The 13,480-nt window shown below is 45.2% G+C and overlaps 1 protein-coding gene across 1 annotated transcript in view; it reads right to left on the bottom strand.

Annotated features, from left to right (window-relative positions):
• The window catches only part of xkr6b (XK, Kell blood group complex subunit-related family, member 6b), a 41,850-nt gene extending 29,196 nt beyond the window's left edge, over positions 1-12,654 (bottom strand). The window contains 2 exon segments of the mRNA XM_029002002.1: positions 11,827-11,861; positions 11,863-12,654. Of these exon segments, the coding sequence (XP_028857835.1) occupies positions 11,827-11,861; positions 11,863-12,372 (545 nt within the window). The 5' untranslated portion in view covers positions 12,373-12,654.
• Between the last annotated feature and the right edge of the window lie 826 nt (positions 12,655-13,480).

The following is a 13,480-nucleotide window of genomic DNA, read 5'->3' on the forward strand; positions in this document are numbered from 1 at the left end:
ATAAAAAAAAAAGGCTGTGAATGAAGACACAGAGACACACTTTCATGTGTGAATTTTGTTAATGACAGGACAGGGGAAAAATGAATAAATAAATCAAATCTAAAAAATAAATATGCAGACAAGTTATGTCTGTTATGCAACGCAGCAGAAATGATGTCGATAAACCATATAAATATCCTTGAGCACCACAAAAAGACACGTCTTTTTTTTAAATGAAAAAGTTCCCCCCTTCAGTACACCTACATCTACACAGTACGCAGTACATCGAAATTATAAAGGTAATCATGTTTAAAATAACATTATTAAACATTCTTCTATATCGATCTAAGCAGTTATTAATTAGATGACAGGCTTCAGCAGAATAGAACGTAAAGTAAAACCAAAGTGAAAAACGTTGTAATGCCTGCCTGTAATGCACTCACCGCCTCATTCAGTTCAAGTAAAGCAAACATCACTAATGTCATATTTTATTTATGACTTTTATATTTTATGACTTTTTTACATTTTAAATAAAATTATTACACTTGTCTGACGTTTCTGATTTGACAGAAGAATATTGTCTGATTTACAGATAGTGTGGTGTAAATACTTCATCTGAAGAAAGCCCCGCTGACCCCCGGGAGTCACTGCATTAGTGGCATCTTACCCTGAATGTCTGCCAGATGACCTTTCAACAGGATAACTTTAATCTTGCTGCCAAGGTACTGACTTCATTCACAAAACCAAGAGCATGTCTGCATCCTCGCCTCCACCAGCATGCCAGACGGTCCCTAGAGTTTACCGCCCATCCATTCCTCCAGCTTCTACGTGACCGACAGCATTGAAAAACGTCAAAGGAGCCAGTTACCTGACCAACAAATAGCCAAGAGACACCAAAACTGGCTATAATCCCATCAGAGCTAATGGGAACAGATAAAGGAGCGATGCAAAGAGTGAAAATTCTTATGCTCAGAAAATGCTCAGAGAGCGAATAAAAGATTAACTATACAACGGTGGCAATGACAAGTTTCTTCTAGATGATTTTCGGAATGTCTAGGAATGTATGTTCTGCATGTATCTTGGTGTCCTACATGAACACTCCAGATTGGACTTTGAGTCAGAGGCAGAACGATCGTAAAAACAACACTTACTAATATTGGCTAACAGTTCTGGACATATTCCTGTGGGTGGGTGCATGTCAATATGCAGACAGATGGTAATTATCATAAAGAAATGACCTCTTGTGGCTCTGGCATCTTCTGCTAAAGGCTGATGAGCTACACCTACAAAACATAAAAAAGTAAATAGTAACCATTCAGGAAATACTGAAAAAAGTTCATTCTTAAATTAACTGACATTTCTCCTTATGGGTGATGTACATTTGCTCCTGTCATTATCACATGGACAAAATAGTGATTGCAGTGTTTTTCCCAAGATAACAGTCACAAATAAAAAAAACGCCAAACTCCCTTAAAACTGCCATGACTTAACATGCTTCAATATGAAATGGGTTCCTCCTTCCTCACAATATTTGTGAGGAAGATCATGTCTAATTCTGTTATATCTGTTCTGTTTCTTTCTTGCTCACTCCAAAAATCGAAAGTGTTGGGGACTTGTTGTGGGGTACAATAATGTTATTTACAGTATATAACATGATAAAAACCCAGGATAGTAAGTTGGGATTTCATACCTGTTTTTTTTTTCTGTTTACAGTTTTCTTGAACATGGATGAATATTAGATAAATGCCTCTATGGTGGTGATGTAAAAATGTCCCACCTTGCAAAGTGTCTACCTCCCTCAAGCTACGTTAACTGAATTCTCCCAGCACCCCCTCCACGGCTGCCTGCAGGAGCTGAGGACGTCATGGGCAGGCGAGGTAGATGAATTTCGATTCACGGCGTGGTGCAGAAGTTTGCCGAGCTGCTAACCATTCTTCTGCTCCTTGTGTGTCATCACTCACCGTCACAGGTGGGAACCCCCAGAACAGAGGTTCTCAAAATGTAGTAATTAATGGTGTGTGGCGTCCATCGACTTACATTACAGCAGATCAAACGGGGCTTGTCTATCTGTAAACAGACCTCTGATGCCGCATCATCAAAGCCTCAGCGCATAAGCTGACTCACCGCACACACACTCACCGTGGATTCAGACGGAGTGATTAATTAATTCAACTAATTAGTAACTAGTTATGGTTGGGTCTTTTCATATGAAAAGGCACCTCTGTCAGCCAAATGCAGACTTCCATCCAAAAGCTTCAGCAAACAAACAAAAAATCATTTTTGTGCGGAATAGACAGACTCTGTGTCCTGCACCAAAGACATTGACATTGATGGCATTTATCAGACTCCCTTATATAGAGCAACTTACTATTAGTAGTTTCAGGGACAGTCCCTGGAGGCACTCAGGGTTAAGGGTCTTGCTCAGGGAGCGAGTGAGTAGGATTTCAACCTGGCAAGTGTGTTACCCTCGAAGCTACTACAAAGAATCGAACGGATCTAACATAAAAGCTAGAAAGGCAGACGAGTACTGAAGTGAACCTTCAGTCTATGAGGTTAGGATTGTTTAAAGGGAATAAAGGGGAATAGAGGAAAGAAAATGTCTTGCTCAGACAACATGAACGTTCACACACACACACACACACACACACACCATTCTGTTCATGAAGTCAATAGATAACGATGTGACTAAAAGGATCCCCTGAACTATAAGACTTGATCATTGGGTTTAACTCACTAGATTCTTAAAAAAAAGAACACACACAGGCCAGTTGTAGGGTTTTCGTACCTCAGTTAGTTCCAAACCTAATTTGCATTTTCACAAGGTCATGTGACCTGTTGCTACTAAATGACATTGCTTAGGAACCGTTCACCGAAAAACAATGGGTCATACGTTGCAAAGAGCAAAGCATCATGCCATCTAAGGTGAGAACATGGAAAGGACATACCAAACGTTAAACACGTTTTTTGATGTAGTTTGGGAAAACTTCAGTCTGCAAGCTAAGGAAATCTGCTGTGGAGCACACCAGTCATGCAGATTAATCACAAGGGTTCATGCTGACAGCAAAGTTATATAAAGAAAACATCATAAATCATGCATCAATTTAAGAATGTTGTATTAGAAATAGAACGTCGAAAGAAAAAAAAGTCCGTTCAGAGCCAGATGCACCCAAGGGAACTGACAGCATCTCACTGTGCTCGGTGGGAAACAACAGCAACAGAACCCAACAGCACTTTTCTTCTCATTCTCAACCCACACTCCCCTCCCGTCAGACACAGAGAAGCAGCGGAGCAGAGTTAGAGCGACCCTGCAATTGACCGCTAATACAACTGTCATCACTTCACAAAGAGGAAAAAACAACACAGAGAGACAATCTAGATTGATAGAGGTAATGAGACAGATAGAGACAGGGAGATAACAGAGCGATACAGGGAGAACACCAGCATCCAGACAGAGAGGCCAGAAAAGATCAGGCAGTAAAAACACAACAGGGTGCTGCACTTCACCACATTCGGTCCCCACTGGGGCCCATTATCAATGAACATGTGTTATTAATGTAATTCCTACATGCAGTAAACATGTGGAACCCTCCAAGCTCATAATAATAGCAGAAATGTTCCTCCATTGCCGCCGCATGACGTATCATTGCGGGTAAGGAAACAGACTCATAATCTGCCAGACTGACACTGAGGTCCCCTTGACCACCATTTCCTTCAAAACAGCATCAAATCTCTTGCACACAGTAAACAATGACTTTAGATTTAGATTTTCATTGTGTTTTCTCAGTTTGTAAATTGCTAAAAAATATTACACTTAGTCTTTAAAAGCTTAGTTTTTAAATATTCATGCATACATACAAGAGCTAAATGCATCAAAAAAGGGTGGTAGTAGCCTAGTGGGTAACACACTCACCTATGACCCAGGTTCAAATCCCACTTACTACATTTACATTTGCAGTATTTACCAGACGCCCTTATCCAGAGCGACTTACAATCAGTAGTTACAGGGACAGTCCCCCCCTGGAGCAACTTATGGTTAAGTGTCTTGCTCAGGGACACAATGGTAGTAAGTGGGGTTTGAACCTGGGTCTCCTGGTTCATAGGCGAGTGTGTTATCCCCTAAGCTACTACCACTACCATTGTGTCCCTGAGCAAGACACTTAACCCTGAGTGTCGGGGGACTGTCCCTGTAACTACTGATTGTAAGTCGCTCTGGATAAGGGCGTCTGATAAGTGCCGTAAATGTAAATGTAAAAATTTGTCTTAGCCTTATCTTCTTTCCAAAGGGTGCTATCCCATTTTATACTTCATTAATGGCGTTTTATTTATTTATTTTTTGACAGGTGATGGATATTTGATGTTTGAATCTATACAAAATGTACCTTGCAGTGCGTATTTGTGCCTCTGCAAGTAAGTGGTCAAAGGTATTTCCCATAAGACCAGATTGGATCTGCTTTACAGTTTTTTCAAAAGTGTTGACTCAACTTTAGTAGAATTAGAAAAACTCAGTTGAGAATAAGAGAAAGCGCCCCAGGCTAACTTCACACATGAGTGCGGCAGAATGCGTGCTGTTACGTTGTGCTATGCTTAAGCATCATCGGCCTGCCCAATCACTGCGGGGATCTGCCTGGAAAGTAGGTCAGTGTGGGCAGTGGAGCACTGCCTCAGTCCAGACTCCAGACTTTTTCACATTCCTCCACCCTTGCAACCTTTCCAGCTTACAGTGTGTGGTTATCAATAAAGGAAAGCTAGTTATCTGGATATTAAAGAAGAACCTTTTAGTTGGTGTGTAATTATTTCTAACACCCTGATGACTAACTTTAATACTGATTTTACAAATAAAGTTTAAAATGGGAGGAGCCTGTGTGCATGATTGACAGTTCTAGCATACATCCTCATTCTGTACTAGTCAATATATCATATTCCTGATACCCCTTGTTGGGCAAAAATGGAATCTCTGCATATCACTATCATGCCCACTACCATATCAGCACTGTAATTAAAATATTATGTTGCATGAACTAATGAACTAACATGTCGTTAGTGAACATGGAAGAAAATCTGGTCCTGAATACAATCCTTGATGATGTTCAGCATAAACTAGCCCACTCATCAGTGGTCATTTTCTTCTCTATAGATGTGGCGGACCCTTCCCTGACCCACTAACTGGGGGGGTGAGCATCCATACAGTATGCTCACTTCTCTTGAAAGTGAGCATACTTCTTCTTTTAGAAGATTCGGATCCAGAAAAACGCAGCATTCAGAAAAATGCAGCTCTCATTCATTACTTCTTATGCAAAATGAGACTCAGAATTTTCATTTTACACAGTAACAGAGGAAATAAATTAATTTACACTTGCAAAATCTATTTTATTTTTGTTTCGGCTAATTCGACATTCAGAACCTTTTCGTTTTTGGATGTAATAAATGACGTGCTTTCAAATGGTATGTTTTATCATGATTTCATTTTGGAGACATGATGTTTAAACATTGTTTTGAAAGTATAAAACAGTAACCTCACTGTAGTGTACCACAAATTAGGTTAAAATAGTAGGGTGGTAGTAGCCTAGTGGGTAACACATTCGCCTATGAACCAGAAGACCCGGGTTCGAATCCCACTTACTACCATTGTGTCCCTGAGCAAGACACTCAACCCTAAATTGCTCCAGGGGGACTGTCCCTGTAACTACTGATTGTAAGTCGCTCTGGATAAGGGCGTCTGATAAATGCCATAAATGTAAATGTAAATGTAAATGTAAAATAATAAAGTGAAGTGATTGTCACATGTGATACACAGCAGCACAGCACATGGTGCACACAGTGAAATTTGTCATCTGCATTTAATCCATCACCCTGAGTGAGCAGTGAGCAGCCATGACAGGCGCCCGGGGAGCAGTGTGTGGGGACGGTGCTTTGCTCAGTGGCACCTCAGTGGCAACCTTCTGATTACGGGGCCGCTTCCTTAACCACTAGGCTACCACTGAACCCCGTAATATCAGTGAACCAAGGAATATCAGTGCAGAATAGATGTTTATGGGGACTCTACATTTCCCAAAGCCTATGAGCTTGTTTTTTCCTGTTCCTGTCCTGGCTGTGAAGCATCAATCAGCAGATTAGAATCTCCAGCACAGGCTGCATTCCAGCACCACAACAACCCAGTTCCGTGCTATGAGTGCAGCACAACATTCCTCTGTTTTCCTTTTAATTCCAGACAACGTCCCTGTCTGTTATACAGAGAGGGTTCTCCCTGGCATGCAGATGAAAGTGGAGTTGCTCTCCATGCCCACCCCCACCCCAAAAGACTCTTTTGATGTGCCAACTAAATTCAGGGAGTACAAATCCACTTTTGCTGGAAAAAGGTGGAAGTGTTCAGTATTGAAAGTGAATGTGTTTAGCTGGAGTAACAGAAGTGCAGATGAGGTATTTGCTGATTTTTGAATGTAGTGTTTTGAAATCTAATTTATTCCTCATGATCTTCTCAACAACTCTGATCCAGTTATTCTCAGCAGTCAGCAGCAGTCTGTAATAAGGTGGAATGACATGATGTGATATCAGAGATTATTGCAAGGCAAAATAAACATGGTCACAAATGTGTCTAAATGGTCAGTATATATGAAAAAGAATGTGCAAAAAAAACTTTACATTTTTACCATCACCGCAAATTATGAATAAGCATTGTCTGTAATGAGTTAATAAAATGCTGTTACTATTACTGTTCTGCTGAATATGTGGCTTCTGCTACTACACAGGCATACAAAATGTGCACACATTGGGAGTCGTTAACTTAACTCCAGTAAGCAAAACTGTAATGATCTGACAATGGGGGGGGGGTGTCAATGTTGTGTTCCTGATTGCCCTGATTGTTTGCATCTGTGTAGTAGTATAAATCTGTGCCTATTGTGTCTTCGTCAGGTCTTAAGAATTGTCATGTCTTGGTATGTGCCATTTTGTTGGAAGTCGTGCACCCTGCACCCTTTAATTTGTCTTTTAATGTAATAATCATGTGATCTAAATGTGTCCATTTATACTTGGGTTCTTCACAAACCATCAAGATAAAGCTAACACGCCAGAATACGAATCACACAAAAATTGAACATTACTGTATATACAGATTGAGCAGGCAGTGCAGATCAGGCATGTGACACATATTTCCTCTGATAAATACTATACAGTTTGTCATTGCCACATAAGGCCCACAAACTCCTAAAGGGTCTGAACAGCAAATGTTTTGATTACACCACCACATCCACCATTTTCAAACTGGTTAATATTAACCACCCAGCACTGTGCGAAAATCTGGAGGATTTAAACATACATTTTCACCATTTCTTTAAAACCATTCCGCAGTATTACGGTCTCTCAGGATGGTGTGGAATTTATTTACTTCCTGTCTATCAGTTCAGAGGCACTGTTCTCACAGTGTGCAGCTTTTTTTCCTAAGAGGGATCTCACATGCTCAGAATGTGAGATCTGAAGCCTTGCGAGGTGATGTTGCGGGATTCTCACATTTAAAATGCTCCTGGGCTGCAGAGGTCCCATGGGGCCGCACATGATGGCAAATGGACCACTGACAGCATGATGAGCTGATGGCCCTCTCCCTCAACCCTCAGGCCCCCTGAGACCCCGGCCTGCCTACCATCCTGCACTGAGAGCACATGGACAAAAAAAAGGGAGAACAAAGGCAGTGTGAACAATCTTTCCATTTTTCAGTTTTATTTCATCCAACAACCTGACTGGCTGAGACAAATCCTGAGTTTGTATTCAGTAACTATTTGTGAATAATGCAGCAAGTTCAGGTGGAGTAGAGGAAACGAGTCCTTGCAACTGAAACAGCAGCTGCTGTGGAGGACTGTCATGAAACCAGTCGTTCTGCGATGCTGTCAGCGCCGTGGCACAACACCAGCTGTTGTTTTACACATGGTGTTACACCGTGTACCTGCACGGGAAATTCTCCAGCACGGACATCTGCAAGAATGAGCAGGAAGTGAGTGATGTGGCCATGTGGCCAGTGCCTCGTTGTGACTCAACGCTGCTCGGGCACACTTCCATGTTTACGACCATTTCACCACAATCTGCTATGACCAACACGTATTTGAGGACGGGAAATGGCAAGGATACATTTATACGAATCAATAACAGATGACCACAAACCAGGTAATCAAGGAATCACGAGACAAAATGAATTCAAAACCCGGAGAACCATGAAATGTCCAGAATGTGACCTTCCACGACCCCACTGGGGACTGTGAGGGGATCAGAAAGTGCGTCCGCAGTCCCACTGGCATCACGGGAAGAAGGAAAAGAACCAGAAAGTTGTTGGTTTGGGAAGGGTGTAGCGAATGATCACGGGGGTACGTGGCCTATGCCTAATTTGTGATTCTTTCACTGTGTCAGGTTCACAGGGAGCAAACGCTCAGCTCACAAACACAGGGATTTTAATAAATAAACAGGCCACACATGACAGATGATAAAACAAGGACAAGCGTGACGCTCGGTTCCCCTGGGCACCACAGCGGGTGCAGGCGCGCCGACACCGACACCTCCTGCGTGATTGCGGCGCTCACTCCCGGTCTCTCCCTCTGCCTGGTCGGTGTAGTTTGTATTATGTCTGTCTGTTTTTGTGTACCATACAGGATCGTGCGTGTATGGGTGGTAAAAGCCTATGAACCAGAAGACCCAGGTTCAAATCCCACTTACTACCATTGTGTCCCTGAGTGTCTCCAGGGGGGGACTGTCCCTGTAACTACTGATTGTAAGTCGCTCTGGATAAGGGCGTCTGGTAAATGCTGTAAATGTGCGGGGTCACGAGGTCTTTCCGGGGCAACTCATCTGCCCATGATCCAGGACGAGAGGATCGACCCTTTTAATGCAAAGGACCTGTGGGGTTTCACAAGATGGCAGCAGTGATCTGCAGCCCTACAGAGACGCACACTGTGGCACCAGATGGGACTAGGTTCAGGCGTGGTGGGTTTTTTTTTGACCATTCCCTTTATGCTCACCCAATAAACTGTGTTCCTTTTACCTACACTCGGTGTCCATTGTCCCCCCGGTCGTGACAACAAGACACAGCAAGGACGCATTTATACTGATAACAACAGATGAAATCAATAAAGGGATTCAGGAAACCACAAGACAAAGCAAACTCAAAACTCCGGTCTGGGAAGGACAGAACCAGAAGACCAGAGAAATGTGGTCCTTCCTCCACATGTGCTCATCAACCATATGCACACTGCATACTTTAAGAACTGTTTATAGTACTCAGGGGTAGTAAACCCTGCAGCAAGTCACCACAGTTTCACTCTATAGAACCATGACTTCTCATCCAGAGGAAGACGAAGCTGGCTGGGGATGGGGACGGCCGAGAGCTCAGAGAACTGAGGTGCTGAAGGGGCCCATTCACGTTTAAGAGAATTTATGCACAATGTGAGTAGCACAGTTGAGCTGGGAGGCCTCGTGGCCCAAACCATCACAGACAGACGGGGGGAAAAAAAGAGCCAATAATGGGGGGCTGACAGATGCTCCACTTTCCTTGACAGAAATGGAGGTCAAGTGGAGCTTTTTTTTTTTTTAAAGGAACACAGGCAGGGGAGGACGATAGGGGAAGGAAGTCATGATGGCTTTAACTATAGTATGGGGACAGTGAGGGACAGGGGGCATTCTGGGAAAGCATTCTAGTAAAGGAAAGGGAAACATTGGATTACTGTAGAAGTTGTTTGATCTTAGAAATCAGAGACCTGCCATCACATCAAAAGGCAAACAAACCCAGGGGCAAGGAACAGACACGTTCTAGAACCTTAGCCTGAAGCAAGCATAGGCAGCAATGTAGTATGTGTGTGTGTGTGTCTGTGTGTGTGTGTGTGTGTGTGTGTGTGTGTGTCGATCCAGAAGCATCAGGACTACTTCATGCAGTATTATTCACCCCTATATATTAACCTTCCAACACTTTCGAGCCATAACTCTACATGAAACAGACTTGGTGTCTTGCCCGGAGACCCAGTTCTGCCTCGGTCTGCATCCTAATCCTCACATGGCCACACCACACAGCTATTTCATTTAAAGCGGCAAACAGACGTATCCTGTAGCACGAATTCTAGTAATGAGGGGTTGTCTTATTTCTGCCGGGACACCAAGCACCACCCATTTTATTGCCCTTAATGTGCAAATTGCCACTATGCTACATCCAGACTAATGGGCATGCCGCCACAAAACAAAGGTGGCTGTTACCGGAGGTCTGGTGTCTCTCCATCCGAGAACTTACAAAAAAGATCTGTGAGCTGTGGTGGAGCAGGTAAAAAATGACTATACTCACATGAAACACGATGAACGTTTCACAGAGAAGCAACAATCTGAGAGATACAATTCATGCCAGTTCAAAAGATTTACACACTAAATAAAATGCTCAGTTTTAATGCATTTTTATGCTGACCACCTATGGTGAGATAAGCTGATCTCAGAAATGTAAACTGCTCTCAGATCTTGGAACAGCATTACTGGTTTCTGGGCTAGAAATGTGCTACAGATTGGAGTCTCCAAACTGTGAGCGCTGTATATTCATAACTTGACCCTTTATTGTTTTGTTTAGTTTGTTTCATAAGAAGCTTCAGTTTTGTGTTTTAACATAAATCCCAGCAACTCTTTAGGAACCTCTGAAGCAAATGTATAGATTATTTCTCACTTCCAGACAGAAGGGTCTACAGACCCTTTCTGTGTGAGGTTCACACAGGAAACTGATGGAAGGTATGAACAACCCCAGACTACGTGGTTCTCTTCCCGTTTGAAATGTTAAGACAATGTTTTGAAGGGCTTTCTGAAGATTAGAATTGATGCACATCCGGTCAGCTTGAACAGGGCAGCAGAAGAAATGAAAAGACAACACATGTAGTTCCGGGTCCGGATTTCAGGACCGGACAGCTCCGCTCTGTGTGAGTTAGAAGGTTCGGAATGGATTTTATTTGAGGGCTGACGTTGGTAACAGACACTTATTTGGCTCACGCTGATTAAGCTGTCACTCCTAATTGCCACTCCGAGTTGTTACTCGGGAGGGGGTTCGTGGTGAGAAGCCGCGAATCCGTGGTGAGAAAACACCCAAAACGGTGACACCAACATGTCAGTGCCATCATGCCGCTCTCCACACGATCAGTGATCGCACCCCCACCGCGCTCACTACTTACTCTAAACGTTCGGGGGGCAGATTTCTGTCAAAAATACGCTTGCGAATGTGAAGTTCATCATAAATATCCATGCATTTTAGAGGATTCTCAAACACTGTTGGTACTTAATGCTTATTTGTATGTATTGACAGGAGGAGGTTGCCTGAGAGCTGTCAATCATCACAGCAATGGACTGCATTCATGATGGAAAGGGCTGGGTAAGTAATTTCTATAAATCCTGACATTACTGAGCATCCCTCACGATCTACACCGATATCTTCTAGAGAGGGAGGACATCTGGGAAGAGTTGAACAGGATGGATAGACAGACATGGATATTCTCCACACTCCGCTCCCTGTTCGCCTTAAATGGCACCGGCGGGCGCGCGGACACTGCGGCGTCGCTGCAGACCGGTAATAACAGTGCAGCCCGTCCGTCTGTCTGTCTGTCTGTTCGCATGAGCGAGCCGCGCGCAGACAGGCAGACAGCAGCTGATGAGAAATGGCAGAACCGTCGGTGGCATCACAGTCCTGCGGGACTGTCGGTGAGAACAGATGTTAGTCTTTACTACTCTCACCCCCTCACCCCAATCCGACACCTACTGGCCCAGATACCAGCGATAATGATGATGATGATGACGACGACGACGGTGATCTCGGCTTGATCGGCTCACGTTCACCCTCCGAGCAGACACACTTACCTCCAGACCTGTCCCATCTGGAGAAGGTGGATGAAAAGCCTGCCAGACCCACACCGACGTGCGGCAGCACCGGTTCCGGGCGACCGTGCCCGCCGTGGCCCTGCGCCTGCTCAGCCCCTCCACCGAGCCCAGCCCGCCCCCCGTGGAATCCTGCACGAACCACCTGAAGCTCAGGATCTGGACCAGCACCGAGGGTACCAGCACGAAGAACAGCGTCAGGCCGGACCACACGTAGTCCCGCCGGGTGTAGTAGTGCGCGGCCAGCCACAGGTCGGTGCCCACGTCCCAGAAGAAGACCAGCAGCGCCAGCACGATCCACAGGCAGTCCAGCCAGAGGCGCTCCTCCCGCGGGGGCCGCCGGCCGTCCCTCCCCGTCCCCGTCCCCGTCAGGTAACGCAGACAGGCGCTCCTGCAGCCCCAGTAGCAGGACGAGGTGTTGCAGCAGTGGCAGATGTGGAAGGAGCTGCCCTGCCGCGGGTCCTCGTCCAGGTTGCGCAGCTGGGCGAAGCCGGTGGCGACCCCCCGACCGTCGGACTTCGCTGCCATCTTGCTCGCCGAGGCGCCCACCTCCGGCTTCCGGGCGTCGTGACGTCACTTCCCTGACACCTGTTTTCCAAGGTGGCCATCTAGGTTCGGGGTGCGACCCCCATCCTTCCCCGGCCGAGGCACCCGCTCCTGCGCTTCGATGCGACTTTTTCCTTCTCCAGGTCTGGGCAGGAGGATCGGATCACGTCTCCGTCACCTGACGGACCCCGCGCGTGGCTGCGATTGCCACCTAGTGTTTCACTCTCGCTGCCAAACGAGAGTCCCTCGCTATGACGTCATGCCCGCTCCCGCGCTGCCGGCGCTTAACCCTTACCTGGCGTCCGAGGCAGCCGCGTGGACGGGTTCGAGATGCTGAGCAGCTCATCAGCATGCCCCCCCTGATAAAGCACACACACGCACATCATGATGGATCCTAATAAATGTCCCTTTTTTCATCTCTTCCCCCATGAATTCCTCCTGCTGCTGAGTCCTGAGGCTCCACAGCATTCAGCATCCCTATCTTCATCTTTTTATCTCCCCATCCACTTCCCTCCTCCATTACGATCAGCGCCTGGGACACCACGGGGCATTACTGGGATGAATGCCATGCCAAACACTTTTCATCTGTAGGTTTCATAGGCCCCTCAGGCAGTGGCACCATCCTTCTTAAGGTGTGGAGCAGCTAGCTGCGTGTGTGTGACTGTGGACAGTAACTACACGGATCACGCATGGTCAGCACACAGATGGAATCGGTCTTCATTTCATCCAGGGGATTCACCGCGAAATTCGAATTCCCAGCAAGAATGTCCATTTGTCATAACACCTGTGCTCCAGCTGTCGCCATCGCAGTTCTTTGGTGAGGACAATTCCATATTTTTGGTGACACATGCCCACAGTGGAACAGAATACCAGAGGTATTAAAATCCCACTTACTGCCATTGTGTCCCTGAACAAGACATCTTCACCCTGAGTTTCTCCAGGGGGACTGTCCAACTACTGGTTGTAAGTCGCTCTGGATAAGGGCATCTAATTAATGCCATAAATGTGAATGTAAATAGACAAAAGAGTGTGTGCATTATTTAATTGATCCTGTCTTTGAGCATATCGGATACATGCATGCATTCATGTT

This window comes from Denticeps clupeoides, chromosome 14, assembly GCF_900700375.1.
Source record: "Denticeps clupeoides chromosome 14, fDenClu1.1, whole genome shotgun sequence".
NCBI lineage: Eukaryota > Metazoa > Chordata > Actinopteri > Clupeiformes > Denticipitidae > Denticeps > Denticeps clupeoides.